We start from the raw sequence: 18,957 nt of genomic DNA, 5'->3' as shown, positions 1-18,957 counted from the left end.
GCCTCCTTTAGCAGTCCATATATATACTCATATGCACCAATGAGCAGTCAAGCAAGGGCCTCCCAGAGGCCCCTCCCACCTCTGTGGGCGGCCCGAGGCCAGAAAATAACGCCCACTAGGGGGTAATGGCGAAACCCTTACGAAATGGACTAATTTATTATTTTGAACTGATTGATTCATTGTCAATAGAAAAGGGTAACAACTCTGGTGATAAAGATGTATGTGTGTGCTAACAATACGGATTGACGGAAAAGTACTATGCAAGGACATATGTGTAGATACACTTGAGTAATCAGTAATGTGCGGCGGGTGACACACAGAAAGTGACATCAGGTCCGTATTTCCTATTGTTTGGAACACAAACATGGTGGCACGAGGGATGGCATTGGTATAGAGAGAGATCCCCATATGGTGTCAGTGTTAGACCAACTATCGACTGGTAAGTTTGGCTATTTCTGGTGGCGATACGTGCCAATGTGGCATTGTTTGCGAGAACTCTGGGTGGGAGGTCATTGTGGTCATCTGACCCCTTACTCCTTTTTGCCCCACACATAGATTGGATGTAGCCTATATACGTCTATATCAAGTGTATCCACACATATGTCCTTGCATAGTATTTTTCCATCAATCCATATTGTTAGCACACACCTACATCTTTCTCGCCAGAGTTGTCACCCTTTTCTATTGACAATGAATCAATCAGTTCAAAATAATACATTTGTCAATTTCGTAAGGGTTTCGCCATTACCCCCTAGTGGGCGTTATTTTCTGGCCTTGGGCTGCCTACAGAGGTGGGAGGGTTCTCTGGGCCCCTCTGGGAGGTCCTTGCTTGACTGCTCATTGGTGCATATGAGTATATATATATGGACAGCTGAAGGAAACAACACTGCTGGGCTCTGAGGAAGAAGGTAATCCTTCGAAACGTGTCAGCCGGCAGTGGCCCCTGATACCTCCTCCGTGACCATCTGGAGTTCATCAGTCCTGGACCAATTGCTGCTATTTGGAGACTATTTACATTGCGAGCTATCTCCTATTTGTTTGTGAGTAGTTTTCTTCTATCTACTTTTAAAAAAATATATCCAATGGATAATGCACAAGGCTGGTTCGCCATTTATTTTTTTTCTCTTTGAAAGAAAGGTAAGAATGATTAGCTGGTAGGGCTGTTATTAAAGTGAACTTGTTGCTTTGTCCTGCGTGGACAGATGAAAGAATCATTTTACAGAATGCAGCTTTATATGACACAATTTTATTTTGCTTTTAGAAACGTTTCCTTTTTAAGCGTGAATCTGTTCCGCCATTGAGCTTTCTCTCTAATTCCTTAATTGTGCTTCGGAGGTTTTCAATTTCTTTGGTCTTTTCCTCTTGCAAATGCTGCAGTTTCTGTGGGAAGAGAGCCAGCTGTGAATAGCTAACACATTCAAGTAAATGGGCTTTTTCTTTCATTCTGCAAACTCCATCCTTCTAACAATGATTAATCCCAACAATGTTACAGAAGCACATGAGACAGGTTTTATTTTCAAGAATTTCTGTGATGCCTGAATTCTTAGAAGTTCTATTTTGTACACAAGGACATCATGACACGTAGCAAGTTATATTGTATAACTTACACAGAAAGAAGCAATCTTGTACAAGACTAATAGGGGTTGATTTACTAAAGGCAACTGTGAACTTTGCAAAGTGCAGTTGTCTCATTTTTTTACATCACAGAAACCTGACATTTTACAAGGATATGTAGACTTTTTATATCCCTGCAGCTGCTTTTGCAACTTAGGAGGTCATTGGGGGATATGGAAGGTTGTAATTATCGCAGTACTTACATTTCAGCGTTGCATACAGTGGGGATCGAAAGTTTGGGCACCCCAGGTAAAAATTTGTATTAATGTGCATAACGAAGCCAAGGAAAGATGGAAAAATCTCCAAAAGGCTTTAAATTACAGATTAGACATTTTTAAAATATGTCAAAAAAAGTTCGATTTTATTTCCATCATTTACACTTTTAAAATTACAGAAAACAAAAAAATGGCATCTGCAAAAGTTTGGGCACCCTGCAGAATTTATAGCATGCACTACCCCCTTTGCAAAGCTGAGACCTGTGTCATGGATTGTTCTCAATCATCGTCTGGGAAGACCAGGTGATGTCAATCTCAAAGGTTTTCAATGCCCAGACTCATCTGACCTTGTCCCAACAATCAGCACCATGGGTTCTTCTAAGCAGTTGTCTAGAAAACTGAAACTGAAAATAGTTGATGCTCACAAAGCTGGAGAAGGCTATAAGAAGATAGCAAAGCGTTTTCAGATGTCAATATACTCTGTTCGGAATGTAATTAAGAAATGGCAGTCATCAGGAACAGTGGAAGTTAAAGCAAGATCTGGAAGACCAAGAAAAATATCCGACAGAACAGCTCGCAGAATTGTGAGAAAAGCCAATTCAAAACCCACGTTTGACTGCACGATCCCTCCAGAAAGATCTGGCAGACACTGGAGTTGTGGTACACTATTCCACTATAAAGAGATACTTGTACAAATATGGTCTTCATGGAAGAGTCATCAGAAGAAAACCTCTTCTACGTCCTCACCACAAAAATCAGCGTTTGAACTTTGCAAATGAACATATAGGGCCAAATCCACAAAGACCCGGCGTAACGGCGAAATTCTAATTTAAGTTACACTGTCTTAAAATTTCTACCTAAGTTTCCGATCCACAAAGCACTTACCTAGAAATTTCTGGCTGTGTAACTTAAATTCCGCTGGCGCAAGGCGTTCCTCATTTCATGGGGGCGATTCCCATTTAAATGAGGCGCGCTCCCGCGCCGGCCGTACTGCGCATGCTCGTGACGTCATTTTCCCGACATGCATAGCGCGAAATTACGTTACGCCGGGCTTTGTGGATTGCGATGGGTCAATAAAGTTGCGTCGGGAAAAAAAAAAGATACGGCGAAAAAAAAAAAATTCTAATTCGAAAAAAAACGCGTCGCTAGACAGAAGGGTCTGCTTTTACATGGTGTACTAACTTTACACCATGTAAAAGCAGCCCTAATTTTGCGTATGCAACTTAATACTTACGGAGAAAAAACGAAGCAGAAACGCTTTGTGGATCTCCGTAAGTGCTAATTTGCATACCCGAGGCGGCATTTCGACACAAAATGCCCCCAGCGGCGGATGCGGTACTGCATCCTAAGATCCGGCAGTGTAATTCAATTACACATGCCGGATCTTCTCCCTAACTATGGAAAACTGGGGTCAAATCCACAAAGACCCCGCGTAACGGCGAAATTCTAATTTAAGTTACACTGCCTTAAAATTTCTAGCTAAGTGCCCGATCCACAAAGCACTTACCTAAAAAATTTCTGGCCGTGTAACTTAAATTCCGCCGGCGCAAGGCGTTCCTCATTTCATGGGGGCGATTCCCATTTAAATGAGGCGCGCTCCCGCGCCGGCCGTACTGCGCATGCTCGTGATGTCATTTTTCCGACGTGCATAGCGCAAAATTACGTTACGCCGGGCTTTGTGGATTGCGACGGGTCAATAAAGTTGCGTCGGGAAAAAAAAAAAGATACGGCGCGAAAAAAAAAAATCAAATTCTAAAAAAAAAACGCATCGCTAGACAGAAGGGTCTGCTTTTACATGGTGTACTAACTTTACACCTTGTAAAAGCAGCCCTAATTTTACACATGCAACTTAATACTTACGGAGAAAAAACGAAGCTGAAAAGCTTCGTGGATCTCCGTAAGTGCTAATTTGCATACCCGAGGCGGCATTTCGACACGAAATGCCCCCAGCGGCCGATGCGGTACTGCATCCTAAGATCCGGCAGTGTAATTCAATTACACATGCCGGATCTTCTGCCTAACTATGGAAAACTGATTCTGTGGATCAGTTCCATAATTAGGACCAAGGATATGATGGAGTAACAGCAGTTACTCCGTCGTATCTCTTTTGAGGATTTGGCCCATATAGACAAGCCTGATGCATTTTGGAAACAAGTTCTGTGGACCGATGAGGTTAAAATATAACTTTTTGGCCGGAATAAGCAAAGGTACGTTTGGAGAAGAAAGGGCACAGAATTTAATGAAAAGAACCTCTGTCCAACTGTTAAGCATGGGGGGTGGATCAATCATGCTTTGGGGTTGTATTGCAGCCAGTGGCACAGGGAACATTTCACGAGTAGAAGGAAAAATGGATTCAATAAAATTTCAGCAAATTTTGGATGGTAACTTGATGCCATCTGTGAAAAAGCTGAAGTTAAAGAGAGGATGGCTTCTACAAATGGATAATGATCTTAAACACACCTCAAAATCCATGGGGGATTACATCAAGAGGCGTAAACTGAAGGTTTTGCCATGGCCTTCACATTCTCCTGACCTCAACATAATTGAAAATCTATGGATATACCTTAAAAGAGCAGTGCGTGACAGACAGCCCTGAAATTTCAAAGAACTGGAAGACTTTTGTAAGTAAGAATGGGCAAAGATATCTCAAACAAGAATTGAAAGACTCTTGGCTGGCTACAAAAAGCGTTTACAAGCTGTGATACTTACCAAAGGGGGCAGTACAAGATATTAACTCTGCAGGGTGCCCAAACTTTTTGACGCCATTTTGTTGTTTTCTGTAATTTTGAAAGTGAAAATGATGGAAATCTAAAAAAATCTAACTTTTTTTGACATATTATAAGAATGTCTAATCTGTAATTTGATGCCTTTTGGAGATTTTTCCATCTTTCCTTGGCTTCGTTATGCACATTAAAACAAATTTTTTACCTGGGGTGCTCAAACTTTCGATCCCCACTGTATGTGTCTCCAACCCCCCCTCACACCTCCTTGGGGGGCAGCTTAGCATTTTCGCCCTGACCACTAGTTGACCTTGTCCAGCCCCTGCTGTCTGTGCCCCCATTAGGGAGATTCACCCTGTCTATTTGTCCTGTTTACCATTATCATTGAATGTGAAAGCAAAAGAAAACCCCAAATTTTAGGTTGTCCCCAGAAAAGTAATAGAGGGGAAATCTTCCAATGGGGAAGACGTAGGGGTCTCCAAAAAATTCCCCTAATATATGGGGATTTCCTCTCACTTCCTATTTGGCTATGAGACAGGAAGTGAAGGGAAATCTCCGCAATAAGACACAGATGCTGTGCAGGAGGGAGTTTTTCTGGATCTTTCATTTACAGACGAGAATTCCAGATGGTTTGAACTTTGAATGGGATGTTTCCCACTATCATGAGTGATTCTACACCTCCCTCCTGTTTATGCATTTATGCTATATATATATATATATATATATATATATATATATATATATATATATATATATATATATATATATACACACACACACACACACACACATTTTCAATATTATTGTGATAAAAAGCTAATACAGTGAAACCTTGGATTGCGAATAATGCAGTTTACGAGCGTTTCGCAATACAAGTTAAAAAAAAATAAAAAATTCTGACTCGATTTGCGAGCGTTGTCTCGCAAATTCAGCAGGATTCAAGCCGCTGGGGTGTGCAGTACCGCATTTGACCAGAGGTGCAGGGGTGTTGGTGACACTCGGAGACGCTTGGAGACACTCGGTTCCCGAGTGTCTCTGAGCGTCTATGAGTTTCTCCGGTGCCCCCGCACCTCTGGCCACATGCGGTGCTGCATACACCGGCGTCCCCACACCTCTGGCCACATACAGTACTGCATACACCAGAAGTCACTGTGGAACAAATTATTTGAGTTTCCATTGATTCCTATGAGAAAACACGCTTTCATATACAAGTGCTTTGGATCACAAGCATGCTTCTGGAATGGATTATGCTTGTAGTTCAAGGTACTTCTGTATAATATATAATTGTATTGTCAATTGATGGGGATTGCCCAGTCTGTGGATATTTTGTACAATGGGGTGATAATTGTCTGTCTTGTCTCTTCACAGATTGCGGATAATGGCTCTGTGCTTTTGATTTAATATTTGTTTTGATTTTCTGTTCCTTGTTTATGTTTATTTTTTCATTATCTGTTTATATATCATTCACATTTTATCGTATTTAGATACTAAGATGGATTGATATGTCATATATATATATATATATATATATATATATATATATATATATATATATATATATATATATATATATATTTATATATATACACACTTTTTGCTTTTTATTTTTATATTTTGTCATCTTTTTTTTTTCTTGCACAGTTATTTTGTTTATATTAATTACATTTGTTTTGTCTCCACAAGTGTATACTATGTGTGCTTTGGTTTCTCTATTGAACTGCAAAGGAGGTCATCTTTTTGATTATTCTTCACCTGCGGTTTCATGGATTTAAACCAGAGTGGAACCCGTGACAAATCAGCAATGACTAAGCACAGGTGTGTGAAACACGTTTGCTGAAGCCACAGAAGAGGTGTGCGCAACATGTGTCCTCGCTTTTAAAGGATTAAAAAAAAAAAATTATGCTGGTAGTGCCGCCACTCACTTTTCTTTTGGTTTCCTTCTAACCCTCCCTTACTCTATCCAAAATGAACAAAGAGTGGGCCATAAATGTGGTCTGAGCTGTGCATATTATGCTCTGATAGGCAGGGGAGACATTTAGTGACCTCTAGGGTATCTTCTGTTATAAAAAAACCTGCCTGTCAGATTTTTTTTTTTTAAATTACTGACTTCACTACCACTTTAACTAGATGAATGCATGAAATTGCATTAACAAGGAGATCTTAGCAGTGAGGTGTTGCTTTGGACCCATGGGCTTTGAGAAGGAAAATACACCTCTGCTAATTCACCTGGTAATTAAATGTTTAATGAAATGTCCAAATATAAAACATGGTGATGGTGTGTATGATACATGAAAACCCGCCAGTAGAGGGTACTGTTGTCCACAATGAGAAGCTTTATCCTCTCAGTAGAGAAAACACTTTGTATACAGTACATACAATCAAGGTCAGTTCATTAAGCTGCAGGAGTTTTTTCCCCGTGCCCATCATATTATCACATTACAATTTTCTCACAAAATATAACATTTTAAAGCATATTCTATACATATATTCCATAGGTGTGAAATATTTTTAGATAGATAGATAGATTTTTGATAAATAGATAGATAGGTATTTAAGATGGTGTACAACAAAGATATCTTGTTATCTATGCTTGTATCCAGGTGTGTCCCAAAAAACAAAGTACAGGGGAGAACATAATTAATTGTCCTATTTAAGAATAAATCCGCTATTTCAGACATCACTTCCCTTTAATTACTGACCTGCACTGTGCACTAGAAAAGGAGATATGTCTGTGTTCAGGTTCTAAATGGCTTCCATATACTGTATACCAGTGTTTCTCAACTCCAGTCCTCAAGTACCCCCAACAGGTCATGTTTTCAGGCTTTCCATTATTTTGCACAAGTGGTTTGATCAGTTTCACTGCCTTAGTAATTACCACAGCCGTGTCATCTGAGGGAAATCCTGAAAACATGACCTGTTGGGGCGCCTTGAGGACTGGAGTTGAGAAACACTGCTGTATACAACACATGTAATTTTATTGGGGTGTAACCACCATGTTAAAGCCCAACTCCAAGCAAATAAAAAATGATCCCCTGCAATGTGTGTATGCTCACCCTGCAAGAGTTAATAGCTTGTTTTGTGTAGGGGTGAGGAGACTTACTTACCTGATTCACTTCTCTTCCCGACAGATGGTGCCCCCCCACGATCATGGTGACTGTCCCTCAGTGTCATCACGTCTAATGTAGGTTTCTGGACACTGCATTGGTCTTGATAATGTCAGAACCCTAGACTGCTGGAGCATGGGGTACAAGAAGCTGCAGGGACCGGTCTAACAGCAGGGAGGAGCAGTGGGCAGGGTAAGAAAATTGTATTCTGTTCCCTTAGACCAGGGGTGTCAAACACAAGCCACATCAGCAGTATAGTTGCCTTCAAAAGGCCAGTTGTATCTGTAAGACTATTTATTATTCAGGAGTGAGATACGTACAGAGTTTAGGGGTGCACTACATACAATGTGCAGAGTTCAGGAGTGTGCTGTGTACAGAGTGCAGAGTTCAGGGGTGTGCTGTGTACAGAGTTAAGGGGTGTGCTGTGTACAGAGTGTAGAGTTAAGGGGTGTGCTGTGTACAGAGTGCAGAGTTAAGGGGTGTGCTAGGTACAGTGTGCAGAGTTAAGGAGTGCTCTATGTACAGTCTGCAGAATTCAGGGGTGTGCTGTGTACAGAGTGCAGAGTTAAGGGGTGTTCTAGGTACAGTATGCAGAGTTAATGGGTGTGCTAGGTACAGTGCGCAGAGTTCAGGGATGTTCTGTGTACAGTGTGCAGAGTTTAGGAGTGCATTACATACATGGTGCAGATTTCAGGGGTGTGCTGTTTACAGAGTGCAGTGTTCAGGAGTGTGTCACATGCAGAGTGCAGAGTATAGAGGGCACTATGTACAAAGTGCAGAGTTCAGGGGTGCATTACGTATAGAGTGCAGAGTTCAGAGGTGTGCTACATACAAAGTGCAGAGTTCAGGTGTGCACTATGTATAGAGTGCAGGGTTCAGGTATGCACAATGTATAGAGTGCACGGTTTAGAGGTGCACTATGGACAGTGCATCCTTGCATTTCTACTCTCTCCTACCTCTCCCTGTGTAGGGTATAGTACCTCCCTGTGTAGGTGGCTCTCTCTACTACCCATGCATATGGCTCTGTTATACATCCCTTGCAGGGAGATTATTCTCGCTCTCAGATTCTGGAGAACTATCCCTGCTGTCCGTTGTAAACAGAGAGGGCTTCTGTGTTTACAATTTACAGCAGGGAGCGGGAGTAGAGGGGGAGAGCGGAGAGGTGGCAGAATGGAGTTACGCCACAATCTGGCTGAAAAACTGTGTGGGAAGGCCACATAAAAGGGTCTGGCGGGCCAGATTTGGCACGCGGGCCTTGTGTTTGACAAATGCCCCTAGACCAAAATTACCAAAAAGTTGGCTGGCCAACTTTGTAAAACTGATCTCCTTTTTCAGAGGTGTAACTAGAACCTTCAGGGCCCCAGTGCAAGAAACTATGACCCAAGGTGGGTGCTCTTCCCTCCAAGCCCATGGCCCTTCCCACTGATCCCAAGGCCCTTTACTTCTGTCGCGAAGCCCTTTATTAGGGTCCTGCAGGGGGGCCCTTTCGCATTTTCTGCAGCAGGCTCTCTTCCTTAGGGCTTCTTTTCTCAGAGAATAAGTGCAGGAGCATACCCTGCCCCTTTCTGGCAAACTCCCCGCCCCCAACCCCGCCAAAGTAAATTGGCACCAAATAATGGGTGTGGTCAGGGATTAGAACACCATGTTGCACAAGGTGCAAGTTTCAGGTTTTTGTAACATACAACGTACAAGACTCAGGAGTGCGCATCACACAAGGTGCAGAAACAAAATGGGACAGTACCTACACCCCTTGTGCTCCTGACTGCTGTTCTAGTATAAATTTAAAGTCCTCTGCCCCCTGTGACAGTTCCCTTGTCCTGACATCTTCCAGGGCAGGGCTTTAGACAGAAGATGAAATGTGTATAGTCCCCCCATCTTAGCACAAATTCTCTACCACTCAAAATTTCCCTCTGAGCACAAATCCTCTCCCAGCACAAATCTGCCCCTGATAGCCCTCCTAGCACAACTCCCCCTTCCCAAACATCCCCATGAGCTCAAATCCTGCTCCTCCAGCACAAATCCCCTGATTTCCCTCCAGCACAAATCCCCCCTTCCATTCCTACTAAGCACAAACCCTCCCCTCCAAATCCCCCTTCCTACCACAATTCCCCCTCCCCAACAAAAATTGGTCTTTCTAGCTCAAAGCCCCTCCCCTCAAATTCTTCTTCCTAGCACAAATCCTCCTCCCCAAAATTTCCCCATGAGCACAAATCCTCCCCACGCCACAAATCCCTCCTCCTAGCATGAATTCCCTTCCTCCAAATATCCCCTCATAGTAAAGATACCCCCCCCAATCCCCCTTCCTAACACAAATACCCCCTCCATAAAAAAAGTTTTCCTTAATAGTACAGATTCCCCTCCCCAGCACAAATCCCCCAAATCACCCCCCATCACCCCCTCTGGACAAGTCCCCCCCCAAAGCACATAACCGCCCACTAGCAATAATCCTCTTATCCTACTCCCCTCCTAGCGCCGTGCTGAGCTGACAGGAGTAGTGATGCTGCTGTCACTACTACTGTCAGCATGTAGTGGCAGGAAATCCCCATGCGGTGCCCCTCTCCACCTCACAAGATGCCAGTGCCTGGGGCAGCTTCCCCTCCTGCCTTCTCCCTTGTCCCGGCCCTGTGTGTTGGTGCTCACAGCCAGAACTAGCACCTGGAGCCAGTGCGCCAAAGCTATTATCATGCTGCTTTCCAGTGCTGATAGCGGCACTTCATATTGTAAGTAATTGGTGGATGTCTTGTTTGTTTAATTACACTATGGGGGCTTTCTTTTCCCTTCCCTCTTCATTGTTGGATCAGATAAATTATTGAAAGCATGTCACTCTTATTTATGTAGCACGGGTCTACTACCAAAAGTTATCATTTAAGAAATGTATTGTTTTTTTTATAAAAGAGGTTGGCTACCTTTAGTGGCCATTGAAACTTTATCAGGATATTTCCTTCTGGTTAAGAAAAACAGTAATGCATTGTGGGATATCTGGGACAATGAGGAAGCACTCATGTTGTTTAAATTAGGCTGGAAACTACAAACCCACAATCATAGCTCCCAACTGTCCCTGATTTCAAGGGACTGTCCCTGATTTCAAGGGACTGTCCCTGATTTCAAGGGACTGTCCCTGATTTGGAGGAATGTCCCTCTGTCCCTCATTCATCCTCATTTGTCCCTCATTTTGGTCTGATCTATATAGTTGTATATAAAATGCACTTTTTATCTATCAAAAAAGTGTTTCCCAGTGCTAAACTTTTCATCTGATTTCTAAATGGCTTCATTTGTAAATTCCAAAACCCAATATAAAGGAATAGTAGTGGTAAAAAAAAGCACTTGTGGGTTCAACTAATCTTTGTTTTGTACAATTCTCCTTTAAGGGGGCGTGGCAAGGGGTGTGCCCTATGCCTACATACTGTCCCTCATTCCCATCTCAAAAAGTTGTGAGGTATGCACAATGCCAATCCACAATGCCAAGTCACAGCACAGCCTGCTGGGTAAGCAGATAAAAGGACAGGTGTGGCCTGCTTTCTCTCTTTCTGGACACCATTCAACAACCAGCAAGAGACCTGTGTGTGTGCCCAGGGCTGGGAGAGCCTGCGGCCTACAGCAGAGAGCGGATCACCTGCCTCAGAGGGATCCTTGTGAGCAGTCCTGCTGATCGAGCAGGAGAATCAGCCAGTGCTTCAGAGCTTTTGAAGCCACCTGCCTTCCAGCATATCGGGAGGAGCAGCACGTGCAGAGGTACCATCTATACAGATGGAGTCCACAGCCAGCTGGGATCCAGAGTGGTGAGAAGGCATTTGCTTATTCATGTAGTGACTGTACTATTGTTAAGTGATTGCCTGCTATACAGACTGCTGCTGAGACCTGTAGTCCCACGGCTGTGGATCTATTGCACCTGAGTATTCTATAGCTGGATCCTGGGGTTTTCTGTTTCCTTTTCCCCCATGCTGCAAGGTCAGCACAGTACTGTTCACTCACAGAAGGAATTACAAGTGGAGATAGTTTGCAGCTAAGTAATCAATCTCACCATATTCTACAGTTACTGTTTCCTTTGCTATTTTGGATTACAAATATGTGCACCACCTCACACTGCAGTATAATTAAGCTAGCTGAAGACAAGAAAACTGGAACTGGAGGAACTTTCAATACTTTATTCTTTCACAAGGCTTTACTGCTATACTATTGTGTATCACTCTGAACTGCACTCTAGGGGAGCCATTTAGCAAGATACATTAGGACTTGTACTTTAATTATTGTGTTTTCACTGTTGTGTATTCTGTGTGCAGTGGTCTGTGTGCTGAGGCCTCAGTGGGGAGGTGCTTCAATACAGGTATTAAAGTATTGAGGATCTATTCCACTGTGCACCGGTTCACATATACTCTTATCAGGTTAATATTGGCTACAGCAGTATGACGTTATTGCTTTGAACAAATCTCTCTGCCAATCAATACTTGTGTTATTTATTTGTTATTCACACCTTTTCTTTATGTTATTCTTCACAATTTTTCATAATAGTAAACTTTTACAAGTTGTTCATTGATATCTTGTGTGAGTCTCTATTTACTGCCACAACTGATGAAGTGACGGAACCCAGGGTCTCGGTAAATATACTATATGCTCTTTCATTATTACGTCACTTTCTGTTGCTGGGTTCTACACTAACATTGTTAAGCAGGTGTGCCAGAGGGGTTGAGGCAGTTCTTGGGGTTGAGCGTCAGAACCAAACAAATATTAAAGGAGTTGTAAAGAAACATTTTTTTCACCTTAATGCAATCTATGCATTAAGGGGAAAAAACATCTGATGACGTCGACACCCCCCCCCCCCCCGAGCCCCCGTTTTACTTACCTGACCCCTCGAAAGTCCCGCGCGCGGTCCTGAGATCCTCTTCGCCGCTCAGCCTGGCCGCTGATCGGCTAGAGTGGATGGATTGAGAGCAGCGCAGCCATTGGCTGGCGCTGCTGTCAATCACATCCAGTGATGCGGCGCGCAGAGGGGAGGGGCCAAGTGATACAGTGAGCGGCTATGGCCGCTCACTGTATCACGGGAGCGCGCCCGCAATTACTCACCACCATGCAAGCTCTCTCACATGACTGTGGTCAGTACTTGCGGGGAGGACCAGAGACAGCCGCCGAGGGACCCCAGAAGACGTGGATCGGGGCCACTCTGTGCAAAACGAACTGCACAGTGGAGGTAAGTATGACATGTTTGTTATTTTAAAGGAAAAAAAAAATCCTTAACTAACCCTTTAAAAGGATCACTAAAGGAATTTATTTTTTAAAATAACAAACATGTTATACTTACCTCAACTGTGCAGCTCGTTTTGCACAGAGTGGCCCCAAACCTGGTCTTCTGGGGTCCCTCGGCAGCTGTCTCGGCTCAACGACTCAACACCTTAATGCGAGCGGGCGTGCTCCCGTGATACAGCCGGCGGCCATAGCCGTTCACTGTATCACTCGGCCCCGCCCCCCCAAAGTGCCACATCATTGGATGTGATTGACAGCAGCGCAAGCCAATGGCTGCGCTGCTGTCAATCAACCAATGAATGAGCCGGGAAGACAGCCGAGAAGCCTGCTCGTTCACGGCGCGGGACTTTCGAGGGGTCAGGTAAGTTATCGGGGGGCGGTATTGTCGGATGTTTTTTCACCTTAATACATAAAATGCATAAAGGTGACAAAAACATTTACCTTTACAACCCCTTTAAGCGGCTCCTACGGGGGTAGCGCTACATTTAATACAGTATTGTTTATCTAGCACTTTTGCATATTGACAATTTTTCTGATGTGCATATGATATTGTAATTCACGATATGGTGGTGCTAGCGCTGTTTTATTATTTATTCATTAAAATTTGGTCTGGGCATTTAGGTTTCAGTGAGATCCATTCATAATTTGGTTAGGAAGTGGAAGACTGAGCTGTAATTTGGGTGAAATTACTTTTGTATACTAATGCTGCAAAATCCATTACAATCACACAAGCAGTAAATTCAGCTAAACCATGGGGAAAACCTTTAGTAAAATGAAAAGGTGATTTTCAGTTTTATAATTTAGAAAATAACATGCAGTGATGAATATGGAACATTTGCCCTCTAGAGGCCACTGCTACATGTATAAAATCTCTCTGACAGCGCAAACTAGTTACTCTCTGTTCCTTGTGTTGAATTTACATTTTTTATATTAAAGTAGAACTCTACTCTAAAATAACAAGATAAAAATGAATAGCCGATTAATAGTTAAAATTTCTGCTATATTTAGCTTCAGTCTAGAGATTTCCCTCACTGCAGGGCTCTCTTAATGCATGGGCCCCCTGGCAGTGCATGCATATGATAATCTTGCATCATAGTTGCAAACTGTCCCAGCTTAGACAGTACGGTCATGGTTTTTACTAAGCTGTCCCGGGATGGCCGTGTACCAGGCAGCGTCCCGGAACCTGTACTGTGCCCTCCTGATCCCAGTATTGTGCCTTACAGACTCCTCCTGTACTGTGCCTTTGTGCCTCCCACCCATACTGTGCTCTTGGTGCTGATTAGTCTTTGATTTATGGCATGTTTTCTTATTGTTTAAAATCGATTTTATTGAAAGTACTAATAAATATATGTTTCATTCTCTCAACTATTTATACTTTAATTCTTTAGAGTAGTTGTGAAAATTGGGGCAGGCTGGTAGGGGGCCCCAGCGCATTACTTTAGCCAGGGGCCCCTGATGCTATTAAGACGGCCCTGCCTCACTGTACTTTTTTCTGCTACTAGAAGTTCTCAGCCTGATGGCCTCATCATTTCTCTGAGCACAGGTCATCCTGGACCAGCCCCAGCCAGGTGACTGGACAGTGAATGGAGAAGAAGCACAGTGATAATTCTGTCACTCTGCTATCATCTCCCAACAGCATGCGGGGTCTCAAACAGGCGGCCCCCCAGCTGTTACGAAACTGCAAGTCCCATGAAGCATTGCAAAGCTGACAGTTACAAGCATGACTTCAACAGGCAGAGGCATTATGGGACACTCGTGCAAATGCTTAGTATTGGTACCTGTGACAGACCTAGCCGGGACAGAGGCTTTTGGAGGGAACCGAATGCTGGCCTTTTGCCTATCGATCATGGGCCCTGGCATTTGGGGGAACAGTGCTCTTTGTGAGCTGTATACCTGGGGACCCTTGAGGTGGTGTTACTTTGGATTCAGGTCCATGTCCTCCCAAGACACATAGACTCTGGGAACCTGGTATATGTCATATTACAAATAGTGACTGATTCATAATGTTGGGACACATACTGTTAGATGCTAATGTCATCAACTCCAGCCACCTGTCTGTATGTTGTCTGCTATAATATAAATGCGTCTAGTGTGGCTTCTCTTTCACCCATTGTTGTTTGTGCTAATTGACCCTGCAATTGTATGAAGGAGTTCTGTGTTGATATGCATGATAATGTGTATTGTAGTTAGGGAGTCACTTCGGCTGCTTTAAGTGATTAGTTAATTAGCTCATGTTAATTTATGTTACAGGTGTATTGTTAAAGTAATATCAGCAGGAGGGAGGAACAGAACCTCCTCCTCTTTAACTGTATATAAGACTTGTATTTGTGTTTTAATAAACAGTTCATGTTCAGCAAAAAAACGAGTATTGTCTTGTTTGTTGTTGATAGCGGTTGGAATATCTGATATCTATATTCAGACTGGGAGGAAGTGGTATATGACGATAGCACTCAAGCGGAGTGTGGGACGTTTCGTTACAGCACCGATACCAGTATCGGTGCAACCCTACCTAGTACATAGCTATGCCCTGCATCTTATTGTATTTTTAAAATATAGGACATGCTGCTTTTTTGTGTATTCAAGGCCCACTCTCATGTATGTTAGTTTGCATGAGCGTTACATTAGAGCGCCCCATTATTTAGAATAGGCTGGCCAATGTGCCACAACGGACCACAAATTGTGCTGTAGCATTTTCAGTACCACAATGTGTACGTGTGCTGAAAATGTATGTTGGGGTGCTATTCAGAACATTATTGCAGTGCAATACATGTTTTTACCTGCACCAAAAACGCATAATACTGTATATGCTTAAAGGGGTTGTAAACCCTCAAGTTTTTTCACCTTAATGCATCCTATGCATTAAGGTGGAAAAACATCTGACCGTTACTGGCCGCCCCAGCCCCCCGTTTTACTTACTTGAGGCCTGGAATGTCCCACGTCGAGAAGGAGCTGGATCTTTGCCCAGGGTTCTCGGCTCTTCATTGGATAGATTGATAGCAGCGCAGCCATTGGCTCCCACTGCTGTCAATCAAATCCAATGACACGGGAGTCGGGGGGCGGGACCGAGTCCTGCACTCAGTGGCTATGGACGCCTAATGCAGGACTCGGGATCACACCCGCAAGGTAACTCCACTGGGAGAGCACTTCCCATAGGGGGTTATCTGAAGCGGGGAGGAGCCAAAAGTGACGCCGAGGGACCCCAGAAAACAGCGTTCGGGACCACTCTGTGCAAAATGAGCTGCACAGTGGACATAAGTATGACATGTTTGCTATTTATAAAAAAATAAAAATTTAACCTATAGTGTCACTTTAAGTGTAAACAGTTTCTAAATCACATCAAATATTGGGTGTTAAACATTTTTGGAAGGTATTTTACCCACTATAAAATGAGATATCAAAAATGTTTTTACACGCTATTCAGTGTGTTTTTTTAGTATATACACAATAAGTCAGTTAAATGAAAAGCTCCTGCAGTCATTGGTGCTTGAAATACATTCTGTTTTTTATTAGGGTTGTCGAAAAGTATTTGACAGCGCAGAGGAAGTGGTAGGAATTTTGTTTTTGGTTCAGAATGTTCTAAGTATTGTTCATTGACACCATAGAGGCACAGCTGGAACAAAGGAAACGGAAGAACACAGTGCTCATGGAGCCATTCTACTTTGCACAGCTGGATATGGTTTCACTTCTTCACCACTGGGCGCATTCGCAACATAGCATTGTTGCTGTAATATGCAATAAAACACGCAACACATAGAGATGCATGAAAGAGTGTGATTTGTTTTGGTGCTTTTTTCTTTTAAAACAGCACCCAAATACTGTCCCCTTTAAAAAACTCCAAAATGCATGTTCATTGTAGCACCGCACAATGCCCAAATGTAGATATTATGCATGTTCACTGCACTAAAAAAATGTCCAATAGTAAGTGCATTGCAGAGCTTTGATAGCCATTTCAAAATGTATGGGCTGCTAAACACAATTAGCCAGATTCACGTAGACTTATGCTGGCGTATCAGTAGATACGCCGTCGTAAGTTCGAATGCGCGCCATCGTATCTTTAGGCATATTCTGGAAACCAGATACGCCTGAATTTGGCCAAGATACGACCGACGTAAGTCTCCTACGCCGTGGTATCTTGGCTGCCTATTTACGCTGGCCGCTAGAGGCGTGTACCTTGATTTACTTGTTGAATATGTAAATGAGCAAGATACGCCGATTCACGAACGTACGTACGCCCGTCGCAGTAAGCTACGCCGTTTACGTAAGACATACGACGGCGTAAAGATAAACCACCAAAAAGATGGCGCAGCCCATGCAAGGTATGGATGATGGAACAGCCGTCGTATTTTACATTGTTTGCGTAAGCGTACGTGAATGGGGCTGGGCGTAGGTTATGTTCACGTCGAAAGCATTGAGTATTGCGACGTGATTCTGAGCATGCGCCGTACCAACGACCCTCATTTACATGGGGTCACGGTTACTTTACATGTAGCACGCCCACTACCTGCCTAATTTGAATTAGGCGGGGTTACGCCGGGCAATTTTCGTTACACAGACGTAACTTAGGGAGCAAGTGCTTTGTGAATACTGGCCTTGCCTCTCTATTTTACGTCGGCGTAGCTCAAATGAGCTGCGCTACGCCCGCTTAAACATACGCCGATGTATGTGAATCTGGCTAAATGTAAGCAAATGCTCAAATACTGCATGTTTCTTGTGCGTTTGATACAACGATGGGCTGGGGTCAATGGCCTCTAAGTGGTGCAGAATAATGTGAGTGTGCTGTGATACGTGGATGTGGTTAAATAGGTGTGGTTTCACATGTTTAGCTTGCCCATAATATGCATTTGTAAAAAATGGACAGTTTTGGAAAAAAAATAAATCTTTTAACGTTGCGTTAACCTAAAACTCTTCCAATTAAAAAAATTACCAACCAGCAAAATAAATAAAAAGTAAAGTATAATAATGAACCCCCTGGGAATTATTTGACCCTCAAGGATTATTTGGACCCCCATCCAGCTGGTCATTGAATCTCAGAATGACTCCAGTGTCACATCAGTACCTCCCTCACACTGGCAAATCCTATTATGACTTTTATTTTATAAAACTCAATAATACGTTTTTTTTCTGGTGTGTGGTGTCCCAACCTCCCTCTGACTCAAGTTGAGTCAACCATACCTACCTTCTCTGTGCTCCAAAACTGCTCCTTTATACCATTGCACAATCCTTGCTTTGTGCACGGGTGCGCAGTCATGTTGGAACAGAAAGGGGCCATCCCCAAACTGTTCCTACAATGTTGGGAGCATGAAATTGTCCAAAATGTCTTGGTATGCTGATGCCTTAAGAGTTCCATTCACTGGAACTAAGGGACCAAGCCCAACCCTGAAAGACATCCCCATACCATAATCCCCCCCCACCACCAAATGATTTGGGCCAGTGCACAAAGAAAGGTCCATAAGGACATGGATGGGTTGGAGAAACTTGACTGGCCTGCACAAAGTCCTGCACCTCAACTTGATAGAACACCTTTGCGATCAATTAGAGTGGAGACTGCAAGCCCTTCCTTCTTGTCCAACATCAGTGCCGGACCTCACAAATGCGCTTCTGGAAGAATGGTCAAACATTCCCATAGACACTCCCAAACCTTGTGGACAACCTTCTTAGAAGTGTTGAAGCTGTTATAGCTGAAAAGGGTGGACCAACTCAATATTGAAACCTACGGACTAAGACTGGGATGCCATTAAAGTTCATGTGCGTGTAAAGGCAGGTGTCCCGATGCTTTTGACAATACAGTGTGTGTGTATATATATATATATCTGTGCAATGGCACAGAACAGTTTCTTACCTCCCCTTCTGGAGTCCTCTGCTGGCACTCTCTGCTCCTCTTCTTCTGCGTGTGTCCCCATAGTAAGCTGTGTGCTTTGGGGGCATATTGGCAGTTGTGCTCCTGACTGACTGTGTGCATCCATGGACACACACACACTGCAGGGCTTGGCCATGCCCCCCCCCCCACTCCCCCCTCCCAGCAGGATTTGACTAACAGCAGGAGCCATTGGCTTCTATCATTGAAGC

The 18,957-nt window shown here is 43.4% G+C and overlaps 1 protein-coding gene across 1 annotated transcript in view; it reads right to left on the bottom strand.

The window, feature by feature from the left end:
* Positions 1 to 1,206: 1,206 nt before the first annotated feature.
* CCDC152 (coiled-coil domain containing 152) overlaps positions 1,207 to 18,957 on the bottom strand; it is a 65,485-nt gene continuing 47,734 nt past the window's right edge. Inside the window, exon 10 of the mRNA XM_040343821.1 lies at positions 1,207 to 1,380. Within this exon, the coding sequence (XP_040199755.1) occupies positions 1,258 to 1,380 (123 nt within the window). The 3' untranslated portion in view covers positions 1,207 to 1,257. The remainder of the gene's footprint in view (positions 1,381 to 18,957) is intronic.

The sequence above is a fragment of the Rana temporaria genome, chromosome 1, assembly GCF_905171775.1.
Source record: "Rana temporaria chromosome 1, aRanTem1.1, whole genome shotgun sequence".
NCBI lineage: Eukaryota > Metazoa > Chordata > Amphibia > Anura > Ranidae > Rana > Rana temporaria.
This window is presented reverse-complemented; position numbering and strand designations above follow the sequence as displayed.